This window comes from Phoxinus phoxinus (assembly GCF_949152265.1).
Source record: "Phoxinus phoxinus genome assembly, chromosome: 9".
Lineage (NCBI taxonomy): Eukaryota > Metazoa > Chordata > Actinopteri > Cypriniformes > Leuciscidae > Phoxinus > Phoxinus phoxinus.
This window is the reverse complement of record NC_136884.1, coordinates 5,045,677-5,067,516: the sequence shown is the minus strand read 5'-3', so window position 1 is coordinate 5,067,516 and position 21,840 is coordinate 5,045,677. Positions and strand designations below refer to the sequence as shown.

At 40.6% G+C, this 21,840-nt stretch overlaps 1 protein-coding gene across 6 annotated transcripts in view; it reads right to left on the bottom strand.

Moving 5' to 3' along the window:
• erc1b (ELKS/RAB6-interacting/CAST family member 1b) overlaps window positions 1–21,840 on the bottom strand; it is a 184,026-nt gene that overhangs the window by 91,019 nt on the left and 71,167 nt on the right. For 4 of the 6 annotated variants that reach the window (XM_079624519.1, XM_079624520.1, XM_079624521.1 and 1 more), the window contains 2 exons: window positions 19,770–19,905; window positions 9,292–9,423 (listed from right to left, as the gene is read on the bottom strand). In XM_079624519.1, coding sequence (XP_079480645.1) covers window positions 9,292–9,423; window positions 19,770–19,905 — 268 coding nt within the window. Of the gene's footprint in view, window positions 1–2,183; window positions 4,281–4,382; window positions 4,437–9,291; window positions 9,424–19,769; window positions 19,930–21,840 lie in introns of those variants that run through there. The other 2 variants (XM_079624523.1, XM_079624524.1) reach the window with 1 other exon arrangement.

Below are 21,840 nucleotides of genomic sequence, written 5' to 3'. Positions count from 1 at the left end.
CATCTGGAACGAATGGATTCGAATGAATTTACAGTGTGCTTGGTCAGTTTTACTGTAAAAGTATTTAGTAAGCACCGCCTGGAGCAAATTTCGCAAAGCCATTGAGTTAAGTCATTCATTAGGACATAATTAACAGATTTTAAAGGTCTGACTAAAGGCTTGGCAGACTGAGGGGAAAGCCAAAAATCGCACACACACACATTTGTAAAGCCTACATAAAGTATCATAGACATTATGATTCCTAGAACTATATACTGTAGTGCGGAATCAAGAACTGGTTCTTATTCAGAACCGGATCCCATTTTTATGTCCAGTCCTGTGACCTCCTCCTTCCATGGATGTTGATGGAACACCATAAAACAGTGTTTTCTGAACTGCTGTGCTGCTATTGAATCTATTTAAAAAATATATATAATAATAATAAAAAATAAAATAAAAAATAACAAATAAAGTTAAAAAAATAATATTGCTTAATTTTTTATTGGTTTTCCAAATGTTTAATGCCAAGGACCCCCTTAAATATGATCCCCTTGCAAAGTAGCCCCTCCAAAAAATATAAAGACTTATTTTCTAGCAGACAGACACATTCATGCTGTGTGTGAAAAAGAAAAAAGCATTATAAAGACAACATGTACTGAAGTCATAAATTATAGCATATTTAATATGCATTTAATATGATGTATTTAATATCTGTAAAATAGTTAAGTTAAAAGTGTGTGTGTGTGTGTGTGTGTGTGTGTGTGTGTGTGTGTGTGTGTGTGTGTGTGTGTGTGTGTGTGTGTGTGTGTGTGTTAAAAAAAAAAATCTAACCAATTTTACAATACAAGGGAAACATTTTAAATTCAATCTCATTTTATTTGCATAGTACATCTCTAAACAATGCAATTATTTATTTAATTTTAAATCTGTTTTACTCGTCGTTAACCCTTGCAGCCCTGGGGGTTCATGGAGCGGAGATTGGATAAGTAAATGTTTTAGACCAATTAAGGTGCTTTTTCAAAAGTACTAAATTAAATTAATTAATGGAATTATGGAACCAGAACCATTTAGTGGAATCTGAATTTCCTTTCATGTCCCCAGAATTAGGACATGAAATATTAAAGCAGAGCACAAATATTAAAACCAATGCAAACACTGCTTTAGCAAAAACTGTCTAGTGATGGAGGAATGGATGGTGTCCGTGCGTGTGTGTGTGTGTGTGTGTGTGTGTGTGTAAGAACAAGGTGGCATGCAGCGCTTGTTTTCTCAGGGGAGTACAAACTAACCTCAGATGTTAGTCAAGTCGTAAAAAAACGCTGCAGTGAATTATGACACCTCGGGTGTGAAAAATTGAGCACTTCACTGGGTGATGATAACACCACTTCCTTTCTCACACTGGGAACCTGAACCAGTAAGGCAAGAGGAGTACAGATCAAAGCGTTCAAGATGCACGTCCTTTAACCAATCTTCACAGTCCGGCTTCAGCCTCTGCAAGTGTTTTTACGACTTGGAGTAATTGCTCACATCAGTTGTGACGTACCGTCTATGGAATTGATAACAGTGATTTTCTCCTCTTTTGTTTAATTTAAGGCTGGCTGCTTAAAACCGGTGTCAGAAACAGGCCTTGGGGGAAGGAAGAGGATCTGTCAGTGATCAAGGAGAAGAGTGATAAAAAGAACAGGAAAAGAGGGGAAAAATAAAAACTGAAGCAGGGTCAGAGGGGCTGGAACAGATGCCTCATCAGATGAGGGAATGCATGTGGACATAAGCAAAGAATGAAGCAGTATACTTGCCTCTTCGCGCTACAAGAGAGCAGAACAAGAGAGAAAGAAACACAGAAATAGGTAAATGCAATGCAACAAAAATAAATATCAGCAAAAAAATGTCTGAAAAAAGAAAAAAAAAAGAAAAAGAGGTGCTCTTATCGCTGAAAAATGAGTTGAGGGGCAATTCAACCACGTACAAGGGAGAAAATTGGGGAATATTATGTTCAAAATGTCTGCAGAAAATAGCCAATGAAATCTGTATGGAAATGAAGTGACGGATGCAGATCCTAAACTTAAAAAGTACTGTGACTGTACCATGGTAATGTATACAGCATATATCACTGGTTTGGCCATGGGACCCATATTTTCCCATGGTCATTAAGCTGTAAATCACATTTTCAGGAATTTGAACCAAGATTTTTTTTTTTTTTTTTTTTCGGAAATAGTAACGTCCCACTTTACTTAAAATACACATAAATTGTAAAACAATTCCTGACACTGATGAATAGACGGTATTATAAGGCAAGGCTATTATATAGCAGTTGGTATGAGCCACTGCAGTCATCAAAAATAAAGAATTGGTGGCATTTTGGGTTTGTTACGGAAACTACAGTTACCATGGTAAATACACAATACTACTATGAACTGTTAATAAAACATATGTACACTAATCCTGATGAATAGAATGAGCATACCTGCATGCAAATCCTTCCCGGCTGACAAATATAGGCTACCACTTACATATTTATTGGTACTTTGTTTTGGTGTAATTTTGGTAACTGACAACGTACTGGAACTACAACGTTGCATGCTCTTAATTTTAAGCACAAAAACGAGTTCTGCTTAAACAGGCCCTAATTTATGTTAGAATAATGACAGTGACATATAGCCTGACATGATCACATCTGACAGCATTTACTGAATACAGATGCAGACAATGCAAGATGCTGGTCAGTGGAACAAAATTCTGTTCATTTTTACCCATCCTCACCAAGTGCTGACCCATACAAAAAACTAAGAGGTATAAGATGGTAAAACCATGGTACTTTAGCGTGTGGTACTGGCTGATTATATTACATCCCATGGTATTTGTACTTAGGCATACAAAGGCATAAGTGTCCAAAAAACAGGTACCGTATCACGATAGTCCATGTTCTAAAAACATGGCAATACCACAGTGCTACTTTTGTAAGTGTAAGACTTCATATTGGTTTGTTATTGATGTGCACTTGAGGTGATGAGATCACGGTGGGCGTCAGATCAGGGCCTTCTCTTCAGCCCGTGCCGAGCTCAGAAGCTTCTAATCACCTCCTGTGAGAGATATCCAGACTAACCCAGATGCTCGGAGCAGAAACATAACACTAATAAAAAGTGCTTAATGCAGCAGCGTGCTGTTTTTCTCCTGCTCTCTCTCCCCTTCTCCTCATCCGTCTCTTCCTACTCTCTCTCCTCTCTCCGGCTGCCAAACGAGCAACGGTGAGCATAAAGCCAATCTCAACAAGCTGGTCTTTGGATCTTGCTGTGTTTTGGGTGCTGAGCTTTGTGTCTGGATCTCAGCTGGTCGGGAATATTAGCAGAGGAGGGAGTTTTATTTCCCTCTAAAGTTTTATCATAAAAATCCAGGCTGTTTCTGACGATGGCTCGAATACAAACTAGAGAAAGAGCAGCGGCAGCTGTAAGAGCTATTTATTCTTTGACTAATTTCCATGTCTGTTTTTGGCCTGGATAGCTTGGAGACCTCACGGTCTGCCATTGCTCTGCCGTCACGCTGCCCCCTGCAGTACGGAGTGAGAACTGACTGTGAATCGAACTGGCTACCTGAGATTTTGACAGAGTGTCTTGACTGGTTCAGGAAAAGAGTGAGCTAACATGTCTAAACTGCATATTTATGCCTTTTTTGATAAACAATTCACCCAAAAACCATTACTCATGGTAAAATAGATTTTTGGTATCATATGACATCAGAAGACTTGAAATAGAGCATATGAGACCACTTATATTATGTTTTTCTGGAGTTTGACAGTCCCATCCACAGTCCCTTTTATAGTTTAGAAAAGAGCAGCTTGTTCATTCTCTGCTAAACGATTTTTGTGTTCCACAGAAGTCAGTCAGTCAAATGTATTTAAAACAACATAAGTAAATTATGACAAAATATAGATTTTTGGGTGAATTACGCCTTAACTACCAGTATAACTATTGACCGCATGTTTATATAACAAGTATTTAAAGTTACATGCAATGGGGAAACTCAACTTCCCACTGCAGAAACAGAATTGTGTTGGACGCACTACATAAAAGTTAAATCAAAACATAACTTATCCTGATAGACAGACGCAAATGAGCATGACTTCCCAATATAATGGAAAGAAAGCAGGGGGAAAGCATAAGAGAGGCCTTCCACATAAAATAATGATCTGATAGAGCTCATCTTCAGGGAACAGTCAATAAATTGCACTCTGTCAGTGGTTAAGCTTCCTATTTGGAAAAGTTTGGGTTGGATCAGGACCAAAAGCCACATTTGTCGAACACCCCCATCTAAATGAGAAAAAAAGGTCACTGAGATGCAGCGAAACTGATGAAAAGCGCAAAACTCAAATCATTCCTTGTAAAAGAAAGAAAACATTAATCGAGCCATACCTTGAGCCACTTTAAGCCAGCGCGGCCGGAGTCATGCATTAGGTCATGAGAGCGCTTCGCACAGGCAGTGAGTGATGGAGAAGAAATAGAGAAAAAGAGGAATAATAGAAAAAGTCAGGAGCAAACAGAGACAGAGCAGAGCAAAACAGAACAATAGTTTGAAACAAACCACGCAAATTGAAAATGGGAAGCAGAGGAAGAGGGGCTTGAGAAAGAGAAAGAGGATGGTAACCATGGATCCAGCAAGACAACAGCGAAACGTTTGAGCGAGAACAGGTTCGGAGCGGAAAAGAGATCCGTTCGGGATTGGGTCGGGCCGTAGGGGAAAGGGGGAAGCTTGTGGTGAAAGAGGAAGGGCGGTTTCGAGACATCCCATCATCCCCGGTCAACACGAGCAGAGAGATTGAGGCTTTCTTTGGTCCACTGCCTCCAGGGAAGGTTATGAAGTATGTCATTTCGCTGCTGAATCATGTCTGGAGACTGGTCGCATGTTTTCATGTGGTCTTGGGCAAACGTTTTCACTGGCCCCGCATGAGCGGCTGGTCGGTTTCGTACATCCCGGCCGTAAATCCTAAGCAGGGACAGAGTGACTGGTGTCACTGCACACCGAGGGCCCTGTGTAGGAAGAAAACGCCCCCCTTTTTCTCTCGGCGACCATATTTGCCCTTACTAGCACACGACTCAAAGCAGTTGGCAGGACAATAATGCTCATTAAAGCATCAGCTAAAATAAGACAGGCTCATCTGCTAAACAAGCACACTGAATAGATTGAGAAAACCCTGTTTTGACACCCAGGTCCTCTGATACAGCAGCCAACACTCCTGAAATATCATCACTGACAGGAAGATGGAGTGAGAAAATAGGGGGAAAACTTGAAGGAATAATTTACCCAGGAATGAAAAATCATTTACTCATGTTGTTCCGTGCCATTATTCAATCTTCTCAGCTGCAGCTCTCAAACCAAATATGCCACAATTATGATGACATCACGAGACACGCAAGAACCTCGTCAAATGCCGTTTGGTGTTATGATGTCATTTCAGGGGTACATGCAACTTCAATGGCAGAGGTAACGACTTAAATTCAAGTCTGTTTGTCACATAAAGCTATAATATGGCTTTAAAAGACTTATTGCACGCTAAGAATTAAACAATAAGGTAAATTCGTTAAAAGTAATGAATTGGGGTATCAACAAACAAGGAACAACTAGGCTATATTTTACAGCATTTAATAATATAATGTTAATTAATAAATATATTATTTTTCATTTCATGTATTTCCATATAACTTGAAATGTAAAAAATGTATTAGTACAATAAATACCCCCATCTAACCCTAAGTATACCAATTATTTCGGGGACTGTTGTTTTCCTTTGTCTTTATTTACATGCATTAAATTAAATTAAAGTGAATTGATTGAAAACATCATGCATGTACAACCTGTTGTACGCCTGTTGGGAGATGAGAAAGCAAGCATAAATGCACAAATTAATGCATGAATGAATGGGTTGAAAAAAATATAGTTTATATTAGTTAATATTAACCAAAATTAATAAATGCTGTAAACTTTAAGAAACTGTTCCTTGTTTATTCATAATACTTCATGCATTAATAATCTAAACAAATTGTAAAATGTTACCAAAATTGCATATGGGATTGTAATGACATAAGTGAGTAAAAAAATTACAGAATTCCATGTTAATTTGTGGTCATTATTCATAAAAAAAGAGGGAAGAATAGTAGCACTCTAGCAGAAGACATTCACACTGACCTGTGTAATTGTCAGCAATCTTTCAGACTTGGTACAACAGAGAAGTGCCCAATATGGCCTCATAAAAAAAACATGTTTGGATTCATATTTCCAAATTTCATTAGCTGCATGAATGGAGCAAACAACTTGTAGTTTTCCCATGCTCTCAAAGTAAGTGCACATTCACACAGACCTTTAAAGTGAGCTCAACGGACGCACATGGTTTGTGCGAGAGAGAACGGCCTCTTTTTTGGCCAGAGGCTCGCTTTTATGTCAACGTAACAAAGAGCAGTCGCTCCCCGTCCCCATACATTTAAGACCAACATACTGACAGAAATTTGTACAGGCACTGTGCTCGGTCCAACATGTGCTCTGCACAATGCGAACAATGAGATGAACAGCTATTGGAGGAAATTGAACACAGAGCAAAAGACGAACGCTTGCGTATGATTGGCACAACAGAGGGTGTGGTGAAGCAATGCAGGGATGTTAATTAAATAGCAGAGGAGAGACTGTGTGTGTGTGTAAGGAAAAACATGTGCGTGTGTGTGTGAAGCTAATTAGATTTTGCATGGTTTAATGCAGGACCACAAATTAAGCATTTAAAAACATGTCTGCCAATTGCAAGCGAGGCAAGCTGCCATCCATTTTTCTCCCCCAATCATGTAGCTCATAACTCCTGAAATATGTAACCCGGAATATGAGTTCATTCTTATATAACAGGTGCCAGGGTGGGGAGGAACTCCTAATGGTGATATCCTGAGTGCATGTAGCGAGACTTGATGTGGCTGGGACGTCGGTAATGAGCGTGGAGACTGGCTCGGGAGGGTGGCACTTGTACTGTCCCCATTTCCTCTTCTCTCCGGGCCCGAATGAGGAGGCCGGCCAGGCTTAGCAGCAGCGTTGGCTCCCGCCTCAGCCCCTGGCTCTAATTAACCTCCGGGGAATTGAGCGGAGGTCCGCCCGGCGGTGAAGAAACTCTAGGCCACGATACGTTCCTGAGACTGCAACGCACACTGGGACGATGCTCAGCCAGCCATGCGAAATCTCGAGAAAATAGAAAGAATAGGAAGGAAACGGCAGGGCGCCAGGATCCACAGAAGGTTGAACAAACCATTAAGGGTTTAAAAATGAATTTCTCAATTGAGCCAAGTTAGATGGACAGAGGAGAAAGGAAAGGGAAAAGTTCAGGGATTCAGGTACAGGGGAAGCAAGATTTTGGCAGCTCCGTTTCAAAGCCTGACTGGCTGCTTGTGTTTTCCGATTCATGGAGGACTCATTCGGAGAAGGTTATAGGAGTTTGATGCTATCTCCAGGGCTCCAAAGACAGCTGGACTGTGGAGCAATCCACATCGATGCCTTAAAAAAAACAGGTTAAATTGGGACAGAACGACCTGGGTAAGGCATTCCAGCACCTTCGAATCATAAAATACCAATTTATTTGCAGTTTATTTGTCAATTCAATCCATTTCCAGTATGTCCTAGTCCAGGACACACATTTGGTCTCCAGTTAGAGAATTTAATTGCTCCAAAAAAAAAAAACTTTCAAGTTCATTGATAATGCACCCACAATTAATAATACAAAACAACCCATAAAACTTTGGTTAATCTTTGAAACACAAATTATTACTTCCAAATTATTTTTTAATGACTATTTCTGTTGCTCCATTGAAAGTCCAGGTAACCAAACCATAGATCTAAAAAGTTCATACATGCATTGTAAAACAAATCCATTCGAATCGAGGGGTTCAATCCAAGTCTTTTGAAATGATACAATAGCTTTATATAATGAACAGATTTAATTTAGGCTTTTATTTTGTGTGAGATGCACAAGAACCAATGAGGTTTGTTCTAGCGTGTAATGCGTTCTATGTATGTGTGTGAATAAAAGCCCAAATTCCCTATATTTCTTCACAGGGTGTGGATAAAACCGCTCGATACATATGGATTAATTTTACAGCTCCTTTATGACCTTTTTGGATCTTCTAAGTATTGGTTGCCTAGACTTTCAATGGAGCGACAGAAACCTCTCAGGTTTCATTAAAAATACCTTAATTTGTGCTTTGGAAGATTAACCAAAGCTTATGAGTAAATGATGAAAGTTGATTTTTGGGTGAACTATCCCTTTAAGTGGACTTGGGTAGAGGAGATATATTTGCCCAGATATTTCACTCCCCTACCTCCAAAGTTCAACTCCTGCTTACACACCGTTCCTCGTGTGCTCACGTTCTATGTGACTGAACTGAAACGGACCAAAGTTAGCAGTCCTCACGCAGGCCACACAAAGCTTATTTATGTTCTAAATGAAGACTGACTGCAGACACAAACATGTAACCCATGCATGCCACATGAATGTTCACCACTGGCACGGTGATGCAGCGCTGGCATGGATCTGGACGGTTGGCGCGGCTCTAGTTGCTGGTGTGGTGATGTGCAGTGACAGGCCGGCTTTTTTACCGATTCCTGAGCCATGTGAAGGAGGCTTTTTAGCAGGAGCGATACGTTCGCCAAGCAAAAGCCATTACAACCCAGCCTGGGAGATGCTAGCCTTGCGTAGATGTGCATACAGTTAAGTGTAAACACTGGACAGGATGTTTAACTGGGAGGAAATGGAACCACAATGGAAAGATGGCCGTAGGATTTGGCTAGCACCACATTGATGTTACCGCACACATTTTGCTTCATGTAACACATCACCGTTCTCGTTGTAATAGTAAACAGGAGCTCTTTAGAACCATTATTGGATAATGTTACCAGAGAACATGACTGTTTATCACACTTGAAAAGCTAAGGACTATGATAGCTGAAGTCTCAATACTGCCAAAGCTGGCTGCTCCAAGCCTAATCTTGTTGCCAACTGGCTGGAAAGGTGCAAAATAACTATCCAAAATGTTGTCAAACATCTCCTGGAGCGTGAGCTGGAGTAAAGCTGTAATGGATTGTAAAAAAAAATAAAAAATAATAATAATAATAATAATGTAAAAAAATGTTTTACCTAATACAACTTCTATTCGGACTCAAATTAAAAGGCACAATGTATTAAATAAAAATGACTTGAATGTGGGAAAAAAAAGTAAGTGAACAATATGTGCAGTCCAAAAAACAAAGGGAAAGTCTACTTGGCATATTAATGAGCCTTGGGCTTCATCTGTTTCTCACCTGTTTCTCAGCGTTTACACGAGCGGATTCCTCTTGTGCCAGCACCATTTCTCTCTCAGCCGTGATCTGTACACTCTCACGCAAGGCCTCCTCCAGCTCCTCGATGCGTTCGTCTTTCTGCTGCAGAGAATCCTGGGGGGAAAACATTTAATGTTGTTAACATTCAACAAAATGCTATCAAGTACAACTGACAAACTTTTAACTGATACAGATTGGTTTGCAGGATGTCAGGTACAGTTCAATACGTGGACTTAACTGCCTTTTAAATGAAATTGAATTATATGATTGTTTTATTTAATCTGACTGTGAAATTTTATTTGATGAGCTTTGTTCAAAGATAGTACACAATGCACATCTAAACTGACCCTTAATAATGAACAAGTGTAGCAGCAGGTAGTTCAGAGAAAACCAGATGCAGTCATTTCACAGCATGTGAGGTATAAACATTATGAATACAAGGACTGCGGTAACTGAGGGCAACCCAAGCTGTCCGTCTCAGGGACGTGACTCATGTTCAGTCTGCTCACATGATGACACGGCGCAGATCTAGGTCTCGCCAGTCAAGAGTGAAATCACACTACTTCAAGCGTCTACTCTCTGCTCGGGCAAACACATACAACAGGGTCAAGGGGTCAAACCTAGTTATCACGAACGCCTGCGATTGATTTTATTTGGAAATTGAAAAAACAGAGAGAAAATGATGAACAGAGAAGAAGTCAGATTGAAAGTGTGCTAGAGAGCGAAAGAACGCAATGGTAAGGGACTCAAATGAATAGGCATTGTGGGATACGTGGAGAAACGCCAGAGCAGTGCTGAATATGGGAACAGTCTTGAGTTCATTACGCTGCTCCATTTCAAGGAACATTCACATTTCATTTTCCCCCCACATTTCAGAATCGGCTACAAAAGTCCTGACTCGTTTGGCAGACCTGAGGCACTTAGTACAGACCTCTACAAACATGCAGTCTGACGTACACAACAGAGCAAACAGACGCTGCACACACATATACACACACAAACTGCCATTCATTCAAATGAAGCTCTACAGTGGTAATGGCCTCCATGCTGAGAAACTGCCTTCCAGCTAAAAGCATCAGCCTTCAATATGAAGACAGAGGCCTGTTGCACACAATCCCAGACGCCGATGATCACAGCGAACATTTTCATCTGGTATCCCACACCACAAATTCCTGCTAAAAGAGGCAATGTGAAGGTACACAAATAACCAGATGCATCTGTCACCCTGCTCCAGACAATCCTGAGAGAAAAATCAAGAGGTTTTAAAATGTTTACAAAAAAGCTAGCATGCAAAACTAACCATGGCGGTGATTTAACATTTTAACTTTGACATTTATGTATTTGGCAAACATTTTTTGGCATGCTTTTTTTTTAAATCTAAAGCAACTGCCTTTCATGTGATGCATTATTTTCATATGCCTTTCCTGATAATTTGAACCGTTGGTTTAAAGTTACCAAAATGTACATTATATGCAAGTAAGGTATAATTGATACAGAATTAATTTGTTCATAACATTTTGCCTTAACAGGTCTTCCCACCCAGATAAAAGAGTAACATTTCTTGTATGAAAATCTTTAGAGAACAATCTAAGTTTTGAGTGATTTTTGAGCCAAACACAGTAACATGCAAAATTGACTGTGAAGGATTTTTTCAAATTGATTTTAACCTGATGTTTCATTATTGATTTATTTTATTTTTCTATGCATTTGACAGACGCTTTTATCCAAAGCCATCTACATTCAGGATATACTTTATTTCAGGATATACTTTATTCAATTTATTCTCTGGGATATAATTGGGGATAATTGACACATTAAATTCATTCAAAACATTGACAACATGCAATTTTAAGACAGAACATTTTGTCACTAAAATTCCTTCCAACTATATGCCTCAACTTTCAATATCAAGACAAGAGGCTTGATGCACACAATCCCAGACACCATTTTCATCATTCTCATCTGGAATCCCACACCACAAATTCCTGCAACAAGAGGCAATGTCGATAACCAGATGCATCTGTTGAATCTGAAGGATTTTTCTGTAACCAAGGTCAGCAATTACAGGAAGTTCAGGACACGAGGAGGGTGATGGGGGTACAGATCACAGCATGTGGTATAATGGCTCTCTCTTCTATCTTATTTTGACCATATTTAGCTTGCGCTTTCCTCTCGCAGGCAGACCGCAATCACTTTGGTTTGATTTAAAGCGACAGTAATCCTTTTTGCTCGGTCAATATCTCATTACGGTAATGCTTTTGGTGCCAAAACCACACAGATGATAGAAGGAGACACCTCAGGGAAGCCACAAATCAAAGCCACATGCTGTACCGTAGGGACCGTCCGGGCTCGGGTGGGGCTCGCTGGGGAATCTGCCCAGCTCTCCGCGGCTTGCACAACCAATTAGGAGATGAGCAGGACGAGCCTGAAGAACAAAAGCTCAGCTCACACAGTTGGGGCAGAATGACTTGCAGCTGTCTAGCATGCTCACTCACACACAAATATTCAACCAGCGGTGTCCTAATTCAACACAAGGTTGTTTTGTTCCCATCTGTGGCTTCTTTTTGGAAGGAACGGAACTGAATGTGTTCGTAGTGTCGCGGCACCATCCCAGGACGCACGGAGACAGAAACTGACTCAAGCGGTTTCAGCAGTTCATTAGGGTGAAGAGTTTAGGTCATAGTAAGCCATTATTTAAAATAACCCAAAAACAGCAAGATGACCTCAGCTAAAAGTCTAAGAAAAGACACAGCCAAAGTGAAGGGTTTGGTAGCAGATGTCCCTTAAAGATGAGATGATGATATACATTTTCCCAGCGTGAGGATTCTTCTGTATCGTTCTAGGTGCGAGAGAGAGGAATTGCAAATGTTTGAAAAAAAAAAAAAAAGAACCGGAATGGAGCAGCAGGTGTCCATCCTTCCTGGCCGGGGAAAGCGTAAAAGACGGCCAAAAGCATGGTAACATCAAACAACATACGCCAACAAACAGGCCCAATAAAAAAAAAGACCTTGGAAGTCTATTAAAGAAATGAGAACATGCGGATTTGATTCCCCTACCGCCACCATCTGATCCCGAGCTCCCGATCCTGGATCTGGTTTGAGTTGAAATGGATTTCTGAAATCACGGAGACGGAGGCTGCCGCACAGGCGGACTACAATAAAATTCTCTGCCAGACTGGACCGTATTAATTAAGTTTTGACTCTTTAGATAGTCGAGAGAGACAACAAACCCAATGTGAGTTCAGTAGACACTCAACGAATCCACCGTTGTGAACAATCACAGGGTAGAAAATGTGAAAGGAAGTAGCTGAAAGTGGGCCACAATAAACTTGAGTGCTGTTAATTTGTGAACGCAATCAATAACAAGAAGGCCAGGAGAGGAGGGAATTAAAGTGAGTGACAAGCAGAAAGAAATCTAAGCTTCCATGACGAGCTCAAAACAGGGCTTTGAAACGCTCCCAAGAGAGCTGGATATCAAGCCTCTGGGTGCTGTGGTTACTACAGATCTGAGTGCTACGAATACTGTTTACTTCACTTCTATAACCTCCTGTGATGTGGTTCTTTGAAGCGAGCCCTTTCCGGCATCATCCAACTCCGTCTTTCTACATCTCTCTCTCTCCCCATCTTACGCCGCTTTCCGCATGTTCTACATCAAGATGACGGCTTGATGAAGGGGGAGTGAGGTAAGATGTGTCAGTGTATAAATCGTGTTATGTCCTAAATTTACCAAATGGTGTATGATTATGATTTTAGAAAAAGCCCATGCTATACAGCTGCCTATGATTAAGAAAACTGATGAGATTTGTAAAACATTATATATTTATAAACTATATATTGATTTCTGATTTTTAATAGTATTTTTCTTATCCTACTATGGAAGTCAATGGGTGCCATCAACTGTCTGGTTACCAACCTTCTTTAACATATCTTCTTTTGTGTTTAACAGAAGAAAGAAACTCATACAGGTTTGGAACGACTTGAGGGTGAGTTTTAATTTTTGAGTGAACTTTTCCTTTAAGAAAAGAGTGGCACAGCTGACCCTATGCTTGTTCTTCAGAGTAAACGCGTAAACACCCATTATGAGGAGTAAAAAAAGAAAAAAATATGAGCATAAGGAAAAACATTGGCCAGGTGTGTTAGACCTTCAGGTCTCTCCACCCTCTGCCTCTGGTGGTGGGAAGCTGACCTTTAATTCACAGTCCTATGATCACTGCATTGAACGATAACGGTTGTCTGGGCACAACGTGTCATAAAACAGGCTCTTCAAAGCATAAAGTCATTATCATCAAAGTATCTCTGCGGGGAAATTCTGCCCTCAGCAGGGAAGCCACTGGGGCAGTTTCAAAGACACTAGTTTATGTACATGACAGTGGACCCAAAAAAAAACAAAAAACACAAGAATGAGAGCAAGAACGTCCCACACGGCCTGAGGCTAAATACTTAGCATAAGAAGGAGGAGAAAGACTTGAGATGTAGCAGAACAAAGATGGGTGTAAACAACAAGGCTCTGTGCTGATTGAAGGGGTGGAGGGCCTACATATGGGGCTGATGGGTATCAGATGGTGCCGCTCTGTGAATGAAAAGTCTTGTTTTAAGCAAGTCAGCTCACTTGGCGGCCATTTTGGATCTGGGTAACACCCTAGGGCAGTTGTTTTCCAGTCATGCAAGCTCAGCTCCTTACTCCTTAAAGAGTAAAATCCCCCAAAGTATTTGCCAACTTGTGTGGCAATAACATACACAGCAAAAAAAGCCTATTTTTAAAAAGCATTTCTTTCTAATTTTCATGTTAAATTATAAAAAAAAATCTAAGAAGCAATACTGCATAAGACATTTTTAGCTTTTTATTTATTTATTAATCTTTAGAATGAGTGTATTTTGTCTTACTGCACACCCAGCCAAACAAAAATATTTTCTAAGAACGTTTTGTTAATGTTAAGTTATGACAACTTAAATAAGCATTAAAACATTAATCAACATTTTAAAAAAAACAATTTATTTTAAACATTTTAAAAACCTTTTATGGTTATGTGAATGTTAAATAAACATATTTTTTTTTATAATTTTGCAAACACTATGGAAAAGTTACTTTTGAATGGTATCTGAATTGTTCTTGACGAATATCAAACACATTTTTTTTATTTTTTTGAAACTAGATAACTTTGATCAAATGTTCTATTAACATTACTGGAAAAACATTTGTACATGACTAAGACAACCTTGCCAGAATGTTCTGAGAATGTTCCTTGTTAGCTGGGTCGACCTTTTATCTTGTTTTAAAGACCCCCTGTGGTGAAAATCAAGTTTTTAATGTTGTGTATATGTCTATGTGGTGTTTTTAATATGCTTTAAGACAAACCATGTGCACATTCATCAGTCAAGACCATTGCTGAATATTTCCTCCTCAATACTGTAATTTAACAAAGACCAAATAAAGTTATATTCAAGATACAATCAATGCTACTGGAAATGTATTTTTAGGTTAAGAAAACCCCCACCAATTAAAAACTCAGTCATTTTTTTGCAATGTATGTCAATACATCAAGAAAAAGGGGGAATAATACATTTAGTTTGTTTAGCTCCAGTCAGGCTATTTTTCTGTTTCATCCATCTAATGTGGATAAACGTTCCTTAGCAAAGCGATCAGATGGTGTCCTTGCCAATGAAAGCAGTACAATCTTTTCATTTTAGGCCAGGATTTCCTTTCTCATAGCTGTAATGTTGAGCGCTGAGATTTCTACCATTCATTATTCAACGGCTGCTATGTCATACGCTTTCTGGTGGAGGCCAGCAACTCAGTGCTGTTGTCTTCTCCTCAGCAAAACGCAAAGGACAAAAAAGTTTTGGAAAGCCCACAGAGAAAATGGCATTTCCTTCCTTTCGACTGTTTGGGCAGTCATGCTAACGCACCATCTCTAACATGAACAATATAAATCGAACTGATGCAGCCCATTGCTTCCCTACAACCAAACAAGGTGCTCTTGAATCTCACAGCTCAATAAAGTTGCTGTTCTCCAGTCTGCGTTTTCCAGAGTTCCTCTCTGACAGCGCTTTGGAGTGTCAGTCTCACGACTGGCGTCTGTTAGCTCCCTCCTGACCTGTTCGCGCTCGAGAGGTGATGAGTGGCAGAATCAAGGCTTTCATGTGTGAAGTACACTGCGCCTCTTGCTTTTCTTCCTGCGCCATTTCCATTTCTCCATCTCAGTCTCGCTTTACCTCTCTCTCTCTCTTTCCGTTTCCCTCTGAGTGTTGAGAATGGCTCTCGCCACCGCATTAGTGATGACGACCTTGTCGGGCAGATTTTTACCGCAGTTTTGTTTCACCTCTGCTCAGTGTTACCGCTAGAGCCTGATCTCTCGTCAGTCTTTGGAGGTTTTGGAAGACAGACTGGAACATTCGAGAACATTCCACAGAGACCTCAAGAAATCAAAAAAGTCCTAAACCTGAAGCTGCCAACGCTAATTTGCCAGAGACAGTAATGTAACATCTAATCCCAAGATGGTTCCTCTACACGCACAACTCACTGTTAGGTCAAGCACAAGCTATTCGTAAGAAACATAACAGCTCCTTACTGAAAAAAAAAAGAAAAAATAAGCATACTTTGCTGGTTTTAGCCTTTTAAAGCACATTTTAAGATGTACAAAAACACCTAACAAACAAAAAAGGCACAAAACAAAACACCAGCTACTGTAAACCTTGAAAACCAGGTTTGCTCACTGTATCCCATTTGCTAAGACTGTCCTGTGCCAACTATAGCTATCTAATGGATCCTAGATGTTGCACTGTGACCAGTCTGTTATGGCAGGTTGAGAAAATGACATTTAGGATGAAAAAAGGCCTCCCCCCCCCCAGGGACAGTAATATGTTCCCCCTCAATAAAAGCAGCGTCGGCAGGCCAACGAGTCATAAAAGGCTCCTGTTTGACTCTTTTATATCTGCGTGTTTAAAAAGGACCATAAACCTGCGATTCGCCTGCAGCACTTTGGCTTTATTAACTCCAGTGTGTTGCCATCACCTGTCAGATCTTTTCATTCACCAGCAAATGTGAACACAAAGAGAAAGACCAATGAGAATCTGTATCCTGGCACAAAAATCTTTATATAAATGTTTTTGTTAAGGATAGGTGAGGACGACGTGTTGATACGGAGGTTGACAGGTTTTTCAGTATTGTCTGCTATGATAGTTTTATAAAAATCGTACCTACCTTACAGATATATTCAGGCTTTCATAAGTGTGCAAAAACAAAAGACCACTGGTGCTCGTTAGAAAACTTAACAGCATGATCCCTAACTCACCAAATGTTATAAAATACTGTTCCACAATTGCACACTAAAGGTGTCACTCTAAGCTCTCTGCATTTGAGTGCTGATGTTTACAACCACATGAGAGCACAATGTGCCAAACATAAAAGGGGCTGGGAGACTTATAAACAGAAGACCTATGGCTTACTATCGCCATTCGTAATGTGTGGCGCTCCGGCGTCAATATAATGGCTTTTCTGGATAAGTACACACACTGCACCTGTGGGGGAAACCCTTTTCTGAACTTACTTTGATGATTGAACAAAGTATGTAGAGGAATAAGTTCACGCTTTCTGAACTGCAGCATGTTGACTGGATGTACCTTTCCTTTCTTTGACAGGTCTATTTTCTTCCCAAATTTCATTTTAATTTATTCTGCCTTTTTACCTTCAAAGAAGGCCGGTCAAGGTGGAGATCGGGCTACAGTGGGGCCTTCTGGTCACAGGGCATGCTGGGAGTCAGAGCATTTGGCGCTGCACTCACAGTGAGACTGTGCAGTAAAAGGGAACAGACTCAACCACGCAGTAAAACAGGTATTTACTGGGCTTCATTATAATGTCATCTTTTCTCCCCCGCTGTCTTTCTCCATCCTGCTTCTCTCCATTTCCCAGCGAAAGTCTTGATTTCTTCAGGCTGATGATATTTGATCGGCGGGCAGAGGTACGCTTGATGATCCAGTACGTATTGCACGTCTGGGAACTCTGTATCCGGCGGAAAATGTCTCGAAAACACTAAAGAGATGTGGAGGCCTATTAAAACCCATCTCGTGTTTTATCAGACTAGAGAGATAAATGAAAAAGGATAGGGATGATTCAGAAGAGGTTAAAGTCACGCTCTTGAGGGGTGTTGATCAAAGACTGCACATTCTCTGCACATGCAGCATCTGCACTCCATTTGATCGTCCTATGGAAACTAACAGCTAAACTTAATTAACTAGACATTGACATTTTGATACTTGCCCATCAAAAAGACATGTTGCCATCTGATTGCTAGGGAGTTGGTTGGAGTTTTTTTGGTAGTTGTTTACAGGTCCAGGGTTAGGGTTAGTTATCAGTTAGCAATTCAAAACTAAGTTTAGAATGTTTTTTTAACTCAAATTCTAGCATTTTAGTTGAAAGGGAGTAAATTCTTGCCGTGAAATATGAATAGTTATAAGTCTAAACGCTTACAAAAGTAATAGCTCACATCCTCAAGCTGTACGATTTTAAGTCTGATTCATTTAAAGAGCATGCATTACACACCAAAGTTTAATATTAAGGACTAGGGGTTAGCTAGAATAGTTACAGTGATCCTTGCCTAAGAAAGCACCACTAATTAGAGGACTGATTGGATCAAATCATGTGGAAGCAGCACCACGCCACCAGCAGGAAACTTGAAAAAAGAAGTGAAAGACTTTACTTCTGACCATCTAATCTTCTCCAAAGTCAATAGTTGCTATTCTGAATTTGTTTGTGCAGCTCTGGTGCTCAACCACGACTGACCACCCCACATCCAACCTCAGGGCTCCAATGGAAACCTTCTTAATTGATTGAAAAAAGCCATTTTTAGTGCCGGGTCAGTGCTGCGAGGAGAGAGAGGATTGTTCTGCTGTCCTGGGATAACCTCTCTATCAGCTCACCCTGACCAACTGATTGGAGCAGGACCACTGTAACCATATCGAAACATCAACAACAATCGGTTTCCCTTCAAAACACGCCTGATGCGTCCAATAGCGTGCACATCAGCACAGGGTTCGTCTGATCTAGAGTCTCAGGGCCTCAAAGCCGTATCGTGATGTGCCTGTGGGGGAAGGTGGCGGTTGATGGTCTTGGCTGAAGGAAGCAGCTGTCGCCGCTTCCAGACGAGGCCCGCGATGCAGCCGCATCAGGGTGCTTCGAGCGGGGGAGCGTAAGCCACAATGTGGGCTTGCGGCAACGTGACCCCACGGAGGAAGCTGGGGCCCTGAAGTCATAAATGAGCTCTCTAAGACCGCAACACGTACTCGTGCGCACGAACACACAGACGCTCCAGTCGCCGGGTACCACAGGTCGAAGTCCAATAGCACATCAATCCTGCTGTCAGAAATATAGCATATGAACTCGAACAAAAACAAAGAACACATGACACAGAACAAGGAAAATGTGAAAACGGAGAATGATCGAAAGAACAAACCAACAGCCAGGAAAAACACAGAAAACCACAACAAAGGGAGGGCCGCTGTGGCATTGTTGTCCAGAGGTCTACGGCAAAGAGGAAAAACAGCCCTTCCGTAAAAACAGCCCCTCCGTAAAAACTGGGACTTTTTGCACTGAGATTCTCACAGACATTAACTGCTGATTCTGGCTTTTTATCCAGAAACTCACTCCAGAAGAGCGGGAACGACCACCACAGACCACCATCCTGTCAAATTGGGGCTAAAATAGTCAATTTGGTGAAAGTTACATCAGCCTAGATGAGGTAGTTTGTATTCGCAAAACTAAACTAAACACCCCGATACCTGGATGCCGACGCTGGCGCTTCTTCACAATCACAAAGCCATAATTCAAAAATAGTTCCTGCGGTCGCACTGAACAACTGTGTCCTATTTCATCGTTCAATTATTCTCTCCTCTTCTCTTTTTCCAAAATCCAAAGCTCACAATGAGTGGAGGACACAAGGTCAGGATGTGCGTGAATGCGGTCTGGATGAGGGAAACATGAGATCGCTCTTTACCTGAGAAGAATCCTAGCAATTCTCAAATGAGGAACTGGAGCTGACATCCTAACTTATATAATCAAAAGACAGATCACTCTGAAAAGACACATTTCTAGGCAGCACAAAAGGAAAACCTTTAAAAACTGCACAAAGTTATTGTGAATAACTCATGGTTTTTGAGGGGTCTTTGACCCTCTTAAAGGGTTGATTGGCCTCATTATGGGTTAAGTTTCAATGTTAAGACTATAACAGCCACTGCTCTCGTCAGATTTCAGTGGTTATGTGTGTAAAACCTTCTGAAATCCATTACAGGGAACAGGGATTCATCCGGCATTTCAATTAGGCAAGATCACACAAGCATGAGGTCTAGTGTTGAACGCCACAAACAGACAAGCGCAGCGATTTAAACACTGAAACATCTCAGTGCCGTAGGGTTAAATATCGAAACTAATCAAATAACTGTGAATAACAAATGTCACATGTACTTTACCTGGACCTGTTGAGAACTCTCGCTGATGTTATCCTCTCTCTTACGAGCCTCTTCCATCAACTGGGCGTTCTTGCTCTTCTCCACCTGCTCTTTGTGCTTTAGATTGGCAACCTTCTTGGTTTGGTCTTTCATATGCCTAAAGTGACAAAACAACAGATTTCTGTCAGACATGCACAGATGGACATAGAGGTGGATGGATACAGGAAACAGTATGTTCAGAATAGCAACTAAAACTGCAAAAAAAGTATCCAGAATGTAAAATAAGCACATTATGAAATAATACAAAGTTTTAATAAATAATATGAAGTATACAATGAACATTACTCTAAAGTATATTATTCCATTCTGATTTTTTTTTTTAAGTACTATTGTATGCTTAATGAAATCAGATCAAATACCTATAATTAACGTGATGTTGATGTAAAAAGTAGCTATATTTTAATAATAACAAGCTTTTTATATTAATTAGGAATGGGTAAATATATATATATATATATATATATATTTTTAAATAATAATAATGCACAATGTTTTTTAGTTTTTTTAAATAGTATGGAGTATACAATGAAGATTACTGTGGAATAGAATATGCATGATTCCATTCAGAATAAAATTGAATAAAATAAAATATACAACTAAATATTAAATGCTACAATTAGAATCAAAAAAATGTTTCTTCTTCTTTTGCACACATGCAAGCAGCCAAGTACGAACAGAAGGGTCAACGAGAGGAGCCATAAGCTAGCTTATCAGAAATGACAACAAAAGGGAGCAGAACTGATCTCCACAGATCAAGCTGTGCTGCAAATGAAAACGGCAGTATGTTTGTGTTTATGCTCTGGGATTTTTCTCATTATCCTTCACCCTCCTCCATTTGCTGTGGCATGGAAACCCGCAGGAACACAAAGCACTACCAAAAACAAAGGAATATTTAAATTAAAAGAGCATTCAAACAGTTTTCATTTCTGAGAAGTGTCGTATCAAACAGGCCTAAATCCTGGGGTCATTCGGTCCCAACAAGCGCCAGAGTTTTCCTGTTTACGTGGCCGGCATCGGAGTATTGTGCACTGGCAGCGTGGCGGCCAGGATCGGTTACTCTTCACCATCTTGACTTGATCAAAAAAAAAAAAAAAAACTTACGCCTATGCCTTGCAGAACAGATGTACCACTGACTATGCCAACACCAATGTCTTTAAATGAGTAATAACACAGCGTTGTGGAAAGACCTCCCTCGGCCCCCCTTGACACCACAGAGCATTGCCCAAGACACACAATACGGGAAGGTAATTGAAGAGTTATTATGGGGGCTTATGGGATATGACAAGCCATGTCTACATGTGCCAGGAAACCAGAACCAAGGTGCTCCGCACAACGCCTGCATCCCAATTCGGCTGGTACTCTGGAGTAAAAAGCAGCGTAAAGAGCATGTTCACTGAAGCAAGGTGACGCCGAACAAGGCTTGGAGAAATCGGGCCAAGCCGCTGTGGCACTAGAACCTGACCATTCTTCTGGATGAGCTGTCCTGAGCACAGTGGAGTCTCTGTGTTGAAGTACCAGAGGAAAGCCACAGTCTTCTGGCTCCAGTTGCAGAAACTAGCACAAATCTAGTCATCAGCAAACAGTTGCCATACAAAAGTTTGGGGTTAGAGTTAGCCAGGTGACATGATACTAGTAAAGGAACGACTGGTGTGAGTGTGTTTCCATCTTTTTAGAAGGTTCCCAAGGTTTTCTGTCCTCTCTTTACTATACATGAATGCGTGTATCCATGCAGGATCAGAAGGCGTGTTGACAAGAGCGTAGGCGATGAAGAGGGAAAGTCTACTTCTATTACATCCACCGCTCTATGCAATATTTTTTATAATCATAATTTGCTGCAAGCGCAAACAGAATTGAGGTCTTGAGGCTCGAAACACACAGAACACAATAGGTGCTTGGACTGTTAGAGAGAAAATGACTAAAAGCATTATGCTTCTAACTTGACTACACATTCATTACAGCACAACAGCTGCTTTCAAGCCCATGTAGCTTTCCCAATAAGCATTGGTGTAGCATGACAAACAGCTACATCACC